The 9,023-nt window shown below is 37.8% G+C and overlaps 1 protein-coding gene across 2 annotated transcripts in view; it reads left to right on the forward strand.

Moving 5' to 3' along the window:
- Positions 1-6,448, forward strand: part of ST6GALNAC5 (ST6 N-acetylgalactosaminide alpha-2,6-sialyltransferase 5) — a 181,909-nt gene extending 175,461 nt beyond the window's left edge. For both annotated transcript variants that reach the window (XM_012442788.2, XM_064372521.1), the window contains one exon: positions 1,915-6,448. In XM_012442788.2, the coding sequence (XP_012298211.1) occupies positions 1,915-2,146 (232 nt within the window). In that variant the 3' untranslated portion in view covers positions 2,147-6,448. The remainder of the gene's footprint in view (positions 1-1,914) is intronic.
- Positions 6,449-9,023: the final 2,575 nt, after the last annotated feature.

The raw sequence follows: 9,023 nt of genomic DNA on the forward strand, positions 1-9,023 counted from the left end.
TGCAAGATGCTGAGAAGCCTGGGCCTTTTCTCTTCTTAGTCTCTGCAACAAGGCCAGTTGCTGAGCACAGCTCAAATTAGGAAAGTACGTCTGCCAGGAAACCCTGACTAATCCTACCGTTCATTCTCCAAAAGACAGACGAGGTGGGGTAGACTGGCCTATCGTAGAAACCAGTCTGAGACCAAGACTCTTTCGTGAGTAAGTATTTTATTAACCCTAAAACAAAGGCACCTACCACCCCCACATGTTAACTCTGTGCTTGCCACCTTGAAGAAGTGAGCCAGTATTTCCTGTTTAAAGCTGAGACAGAGCTATGGGCAGAAAAACACTATGAGACTCTCAGTTTACCAAGCAAAGACTGAGGATGTAGAGTTTCTGGACTAAAAGACTAGACTTTGAGTACATAGGCCATCTGAACCACCAAAAAAAAAATCGTGGCCTCTTGTTTGCTGTCTTCCTTTTTCTCCCATAGGTTGAAACCAGGATCAACAACTTTCCATACCTGTTAGGGACAAGCCGCCTCAGAAAACCCACTGGGCTTAAGCTGACCCCTTTCCCCACTCTGATTGCTCTGTAGCTGCATTCCTGAACCCTACCTAGGCGCCACAGAAAGGCTGCCAGACGTGCTACAAAGATGCAAAGCCTGATTACAGCATCCAGGCAGGTCGGGCAGCTAGAGGGAGGACAGGGAAAACAAATGTTTGTTATCCATACTTGTAAATTCCTGTTTGACACATTCTGTAAAAAATCCTGGCTTCTCTTTCTTTTTTTAAAAACTGCCACCACAAAAGTCACAGGATGATGCCTTGTAAATCTGTTACAAGTTGACAAACTATCTCAGTGCCTGTAGCGGACAGATGACCTCAGTCCTGAAACCCCCTTATGCCCCCGTCACCCCATATAAACCCCTCATTTTGTAAGCTCGGGGCTGCCTCCTCTGATTGTTACAGAGCGGCCAGGCAGGTTAATAAAACTTGCTTGCCTGACTTTGGGTCTATTCTCCTTTCTCTCAGCTACCCTTACAATACTCAGAGAAGAAAATGTCTTTAGAATTTTGCTGTTTAGCTGCTAATTCCATATAAATTTCTTTCACCAACAGAATTTTTTAAATTATTTATTGAGCACCTACCAGGCATTGTTCTAGGAATAAGACAAAGCACTGTCCTCATGAACAGCCAATAAACAAGTAAACAACAACAATTTCAGAGAGCAATTGATGCTATAAAAGAAAATGAATTCTAGTGAGATGAAGTGAGGGGAGCAAGTGTCAGGTAAGACCTCTCAAAGAAGGATATTATTTGAGCTGATACCCAATGGTTAGGAGTGAATGCAGAGAGAGTATTCCAGACAAGTGACTGCCACCAAGTACAAAGGTCCTGAGGTAGGGATGAGCTTGGTAGAGTTGACCAGAAAGGCCAGTATGGTGGGAACGTAGGGAACAAGGCTGGATGGATTAGGAGAGGACTCGGAAGAGGAGCCACATCATATTGCGCCCCAGAGGCGCTGCTCTCTGTGTAACTGGAAGCCTCTGGAGGACTTGGGGTTGGAGTGGGGAATGGGAGTAACGTATTTTGTTTTGGTAATATCGCTCCAGCTCCTTGTGATAAATAGACTGTAAGAAGAGTGGAAACAATACTATTGTTGCGACTTATTAATATGTAAGATCTAAATCTGGGGAGACTGAACATTCTGCAGCTCATTTTCAATCTCTTTGATGAAAACGATGGCCACCGATTTTATTTCACAACCTCAAAACCTCTCCACTTCCTTATCGTGTAATCAGAAAAACCATTTGTTGAAACTCATTTAACTAGAAAATACACTTTATGTTTATCAACTTATTTAAGATAACATCTTACCTCAATCATTTAAAGGAAAATTTTTTTGATCATTTATCTCAATTTCCTCCTACAGGGATCCCAATCACCCTTCAGTACCTTATCATTATTATGAACCTTTTGGACCTGATGAATGTACAATGTACCTCTCCCATGAACGAGGACGCAAGGGCAGTCATCACCGCTTTATCACAGAGAAACGAGTCTTTAAGAACTGGGCACGGACATTCAATATTCACTTTTTTCAACCAGACTGGAAACCAGAATCACTTGCTATAAATCATCCGGAGAATAAACCTGTGTTCTAAGGAATGAGCGTGCCAGACTGTAATCCCAGGTATTCACTGCATCAGACACTGAGACCCTGAACTTCCTGAGCCACGAGACAGGAAAGGGCAACAGAACTGGCAGCAGAAAACAGCTTCACTCCTCAGGAAGTACCATGGACAGAAGCCTGCAAGGCGTGACAAAGCAGTGCAGTTGGATTGCAAGGAAAAATTCCAGAAGTAATGCATCGTAATGAGTGCTGTCCCTTTCAGTGGTGTTACCTTAGGAGCTGAACACTCAATTCAGTTATAGCACTATGGCTAAAAACATTTTGGATTCCTTAGTATTGCCTTTGAAACCGCAACATAAGCAACTCAACAATATTAGTTGCATTCCTTTATAGAAATATCGTGTCAAAGACATTTTTCTATCAAGTTGTATTCTTTCCTGATCTATAACCTTTGTCATCTGTTAGACTGTGTGTGTGTGATTTGTAAAATGCAGCCTGAAACTATGGACTATTTCTGAAGAGCACATCTCCACTGACTTTCATAAAGCAAATGTCCAATATTTATTTATTGAGAGTTTTTTAGTGCAATCTAGGCCAGTATTTTTATAGATTATGATTATGTGGTAATTTATCCTTCCTAACTCTTTAATCCTGAATGATGGTTGGAAATGGCCTAGAATTGGGTTGACGAGTTACTCTGTTCACAATGCTCATTGTTAGCATGCAGTTGATATTTGACTTGGAAATGTTGTATTGTATTTTTTTGAATCCCTAGGCTTCAGAAAAACTGCTCTTTTATAGAAAGAATAGAGATAACATTTTCCAATGTGCAGAAACATTCCAAAAGGACAAAATTGAAAACCAAAAATTCTGTTATTAAAACAAAAAGAAAGCTAACAAGAGAAATTTAAAGATAGTTTTCTTTAGTAATGATTTATGTAAGTATCCCCTCTTGAGCCCTAGTTTCCTCTTGGGCAGATGATGTCAGTGTACCAGATGACCTCTTAGGTTTCATCCCAAATCTAAACTTCTGGCCTCTTGTTGACCCATTTGAAGACTCTGCACTTGGAGTGGTGGGGCGCCAACAGTAGCAGGAACCTTATTTGGGGGGCCTTATCGACATTCATATTACTTTTCTCACTCTTGTGGTTAAAAATTCTCTTCTTCCTGAGTCCGCATGGGCTAAAATCTACCCCCTGCTTCCCTCGAAGCATCACCATCCACCTCTTCCCCGGCCCCTAAACACACCAACACAGGCTACACACACACAAAAAAGACATACTTCCAAGGGGTTCCCTGGCTACAAGAGCAAAGAACTGCCCTTTTGTGAGGAAAAGAGACTACAAGGAGATGCCCTATCATTCAACTTATCTATCCTATGAACTGTTTAGACTCACTACATATCTTCTTAGATTATATTCATTACCATTCTCTGGTCTGAAGGAGTATAAAGGACTTAGTTTATTCAAAGCCAAGATAAATTTGTATTATAGATTTTTATTTAAACAAGCAATATTCTTATAGATATACTAGTGTTTTCTTTACACATTACTTAGAAGGCATTAGGTTCTCTAATGCCAAATTTGAAGGCACCAGCAAATATTATGTATGAAGACTGACCTTGTTTTACAGACATGACCTGGCCATTACCATTTCTTTTCCCTTTTCTTAATTAGTAATAAGATTTCACTTCCTTACACTAACTAGTACTACTAATTATATGGAATACTGTTGTTAAAATGCAAACACCATCAGGATACTAACATAGCAAAAACAAAGTCGGTACTGTTGTGTGTGGCTTGGGCTGTTAAAAGCCAGTAGGATTGAAATGGCTGTCCCAAACATACTGGAATATGTTCTTTAAGTTTTCTCATAGTTTTTAAAGGGGCTATGAATTTTATTTCAACACATTGTCTTCCACAGTATGGACTCTGAACACATCGTGTTTCATCAACATATGAACAAGTATATTAATTGTATACAGTTTACTTATAGGCCACCTTTATAATCACTTGAAGAGATTATGTTCCTCAAACATAAGAGGCTCCTCTGACAACTTCTATATTTATGAAAATTTGGAAAGGAATAGTTTAGACATGCAAGAATGTACTTATATTGCCTCATCTAATAATATCTCACATGTCTGTGTATCTTCAGATTTTAGATTTATTTTTTAAAAAAAAAAGCCATCATGGTAACTCTCATCTTGTTTGTAACTTCTCCTTCTCAAATACTCAAAAGAATGAAAAGAAACCAAATTCTGAAAATCCTGGCTTCACTGGGAAATGTTTTAAATCTACATGTAGCTAGGATATGTGATTTCATATTTTTAAAAAATGTGGTGTAAATAAGTGTAAAAAATTACCACTTGCAAAGTGGTTTTATTACAGCATTAAAGAAAATGACTAGAAATCTGATAGATTGTGCTGATGAACCTGGTTGTGGGCAATTGAATTCTTGTCTTGCCACTATCATTTCATGACTGTCAGTCTTAACACCATTCAACACCATTAAATATAAACTCTGATATAAAAGATGACTACAGAACCATGTTTATAGACCTCGGTGATTTCAGTATCTGATTGTGTCTGAAGCCTAAGTCATACTCGTTATGGTACATACCTTTTTCTTCTCTCCCAGCTGTGTCATCAGCTTCCTCCTAGCTTTTAAGACCACAGTAATACAATGCCACAGCTGGCCGATCCATGGCTTCTGTTATTTCAACACAAGAACATTTGGCAGAGGCCATTACAATAGATAGCCATTATGGGCAAAGAGACAGGAATTTGCAAACAAAATCAATCACTTCAAATGGCCCATAAAAAGAGGAATCTCGGATTTAATATTCTACAGTAAATATTCACCCAAGAAAACATACATTAAAAGAACATTAGGAGGTAAATATTCAGCATGCTGTGTGGGGACTTAGCTGTGTGATTTCCATTACCATTAATGGGCGTTTGGCAACTAAGTCCCTGTGCTTCGCTAACCCTGGTGTGTACTCCTAAGGGCTACACATAAAACCTGAGAAATTCAGGGACTTCTGAGGTCATCAGATTTCAGAGTAAGATCTTTTCTTTAAAATAAATAAATAAGTGAAAGCAAAACACAAAGTACTGTACCTAAAAGAGAAATCTGTGTGGTCCCTCACAGGTTTGTGCGTCCTTTGTTCTCTGAAGTTCTCTCCATTACTGATCGATTTGAATTACACAAGAATGGAGGGAAATAATCTCATTTTGAAATAAAAACTCCTCTCAAAACTTAAAATTATCGACTTAAAAGATAATTAATGCTAAGTTAAAATAGAAGAAGAAAGTTGAAATTCTGTTAGGATTAAGATAGTATTATTTAAAGACATATGCATCCATTCAGTAGTTGCCTGAATATTTGCCCCTGTGTAAGACCAACCTCGTTTCAGAAATATACCCTGGATTCCACTAGGGTGATGCTTCAAATTGTTCAATAAACCTACTCCAAGAGAAGGGTCTGTGTTCCTATTCTGCCTCTGCAATGTTAGGAGGTGATGTTAACACTCTACCTGTTTTATATCTGACCCAATCATTTCTTCCATTCTCATCGCTTCTCTCTTGAACCTCATTGTGCCTCTTTGCTGTCATTTTCTCCCGATTGTCTTATTTTGTCTACAGTGTGCTCTTAAACCAGCAGTCTTTGGGGCTGTTAAGGTCTTCCTTGTAAGTTTTTAAACTAAAGGTCTATCTAGGAAGCAGATTTGGAGTAGGTCCTGCCAGAGCAATGACCATGGAAGGTGGGAGTATATATGGCTACCAGACAAGGTACTTCAGAAGTACCATCCTGGTTTACCCAGGGCCAGATGGGGAGGGAAGAAAAGGGGTCTCCAAGACACAGACTTCAATGCTAAAATCAGGGCAGCCCTGGGCACCAGGACAGTAGGTCACCCTATCAGAAGGCCACCTCAAAGAGATTTATAATAATAAGTCCTTGGGGGGCAGGATGTGTGGGCCAGTTGCCTAGGTGTTAGTACATGCCAGAAAGTATGTTGGAATGGAAAGAGGTGAGAGTGTCTCAAGGCTTAAAAATGAACAAATGCAACCCCTCTTTTCTAGGTCACTCATCCCATCTTCTCAGGGTATTAAAATACAAATGCAAAAAGTCTGAAACCCCGTTTCTTTCTACTCAGTGCCCTAATATTATATACTACCTTAAATTGTCCTTTGTCTTTTTGTGTATGTGTCCTGTTAGTCTAATTAGATTGTAAGCTCCTTGAGGGCAGAGACTTTCTCCTTTGTCTCTGTAGCCATACCTAGTATAGTGCCTTGCACACAATAGGCTCTCAATAAATGTCTGTTGTTGATGATGACCTCTTAATTTTGACCCATTGGATTGATAATTGGGTATAAACACATCCTTCTATTTTAAAAGTATGAGAAATATAGTATGTTTTGATACAGTAAAATTTTAAGTGGATTTTTATAGGGTTAGTTCTTAAACCTATAATGTTTTTAATCAACAGAACTGACCTAGATTTCGGTAGAATAATATTGCTGAATTCATTAGGTTTGCTAATCCTGGCTGTACTGAGCACACAGGTGAAGTAAAGTTCAGCAAGCTTTGTGTTTTCACTGTTAGTGAACTCCTCTTAGCACAAATTAAATTTAATATTGACAAATGCTATACCATCTGCAGAAAGGCGGAAGAACAGCTTGGACTCTAACTTCTGTGGTTCAGTGACAAAAGGAAGGCTAAAATGAGACAGGTTATAACCTGCTTTAAACTCGACAGCTTTCTAAAGCTGCTGGGAATCCAACTGGTGGTTATCAAAGGTTTATAAAAATTAAGTATACATTTATCTTAAAAACAAAATGAAACAAACAAACAAAAAGAAATTTTATTTCCATGAAGCAGATCCAAAATGGTTTCATCTCCACCAGAATGTGAAGGGAAAGGAGAACTCTTGGGAAAAGCTGTTCTCAGGCAGAGCATCTCAGGCTTCTGAATCACCACCTGGCCAGCACCTGGTGCTCGGTTATCTCCCAGCTGCAGGAGAGGGCAACAGGCAGGCGGTAAAGGTGAGTCAGCTGCCACGTTTACTTCTACAAAGGACCATATCATTACCTGCTTGAGCATGTGGCTATTCTAGAGTTCCTCTTTCACCATCTACTCTTCCATATACTTATTTAAATGTGTGATCTCAATTTCATTTTTTAAAGCACAGGAAAAGGGCTAGAAGATACTACATTAAACTGAGATAAGTGTTTATTTCTAAATGGAGAGGATCACAGATTTTCTAGCATTTTTCAAAATGTACATTATAATCACACAATGTTATTTCATAAAATTGTAAGAATGTCTTTGCTCACAACATAAGTTATCTCAACAGTTAGTGTCTTTAGTTCTTTACCACGTGACTAGCTCTTTAATTTCAAAACCAAATATAGGAAATTCATAAGATTGAGTCAAAATTTTTACAATTATACTCTGTCGATTGAATAACTTCTGTGTTTTGCACAATGTCCTTTGTGACATATATTATTTCACTAGAATCTTACTATTATCCCATTTTGCAGACAAGCAAACTGAAACTGACAGAAGTTGTGTAACTGGCCCCCCAGGTGATGAAGATGAGAACAGACACATAGCATGTCTTCCATCAAGCATTCTTCTATATGCTTCACATATACAAATGCATTTAGTCCTCACAATAACCCCATGACACAGGTTCTTATATCATTCCCCTTTACAGATGCAAAAATTGAGGTACAAGGCACTTCAGTAACTCGCCCAAGGTCGTGCCTCCATTAAGTGAGAAAGGCAGGTTAGAAGCCAAAGGAACTGTTTCTGGAGTGTCTGTTCTTTGTCACCATGTACTTCTTGGCAGAAATTTAATCCTACAGTCAACAATTTCTATTAGAATATTCATTATATAATATTTGATACACACCGAATAATGTGATGAATGTGTAAATTATGAAGCAAACATAAAAAGAACATTATCGCTATTTTTGAAGCTACGTAAGTATTCCTTCTATTGTCTTGAATTTTTTTATTTACCATTTTCTTGCTTTCTAAATGGTTTATTACATACAGATATATATATATACACACAAATACTATATCGTTTAGTTTTGCATATTTATATACATTATAATCCTGTTAAAATGTTGTATATGTCTTCTGAAACTTGCTTTTTCCCAAGATTCATCCATATCCTTTGCATATATATAACTCCAGTTTATTTTCACTACCGTATAATGCCATCATGTGAATATACCATAATTTACTTTTATTCATTCTTTCAGTGAATATTTGGGTTTTCTGCTTGTTACTAATATATACAATGCTTGTATGAATGTTCTTAGAAAATTCTAGTACATGTGTGCAAGAATTTTTTAGAGTGCATACCTAGGAATCAAATTGCTGGGCTGTAGAGCAAAACGTTCACATGTGCTTGATATTGCCAAGTTGTTTCCCAAAATGGTTGGACATTTTGTACTCCTGACAGTAGTTGTCCACATCCTTGCCAACACCTGGTATTTCCAGACTGTAAATTTTTGGCCAGCTTGGTGGATATAAATTATATCTCATTACGATCTTTACATATATTTCCCGTATACCTTATCTAGTTTAGCATTTTTTCTTATTGTTAATTCTCCATGTGTGTTACATCATCTATGAAAAATGGCTATTCATCTTTGTTCACTCTTCTCCTGGGTTACTTTATTTTTTCTTCTTAGCATATTCTTGATACTATTTGTGTTGACTGTATGTGTTATAAGTATCTCCTTCCAATTTGTGGCTTGTCTTTTCTTTTTCTCTATGGTGCCTTTCAAGGAACAAAAGTTTTACATTGTATTGTTTATATCAATTTCAGGTTTTCTATATCATTAGAGCTTCTTATTGTTTATTTGATAAATCTTCTACTGTTCTTA

This window comes from Aotus nancymaae, unplaced genomic scaffold (genome assembly GCF_030222135.1).
Source record: "Aotus nancymaae isolate 86718 unplaced genomic scaffold, 86718_ANA_hifiasm-v0.15.2.pri h1tg000007l, whole genome shotgun sequence".
NCBI lineage: Eukaryota > Metazoa > Chordata > Mammalia > Primates > Aotidae > Aotus > Aotus nancymaae.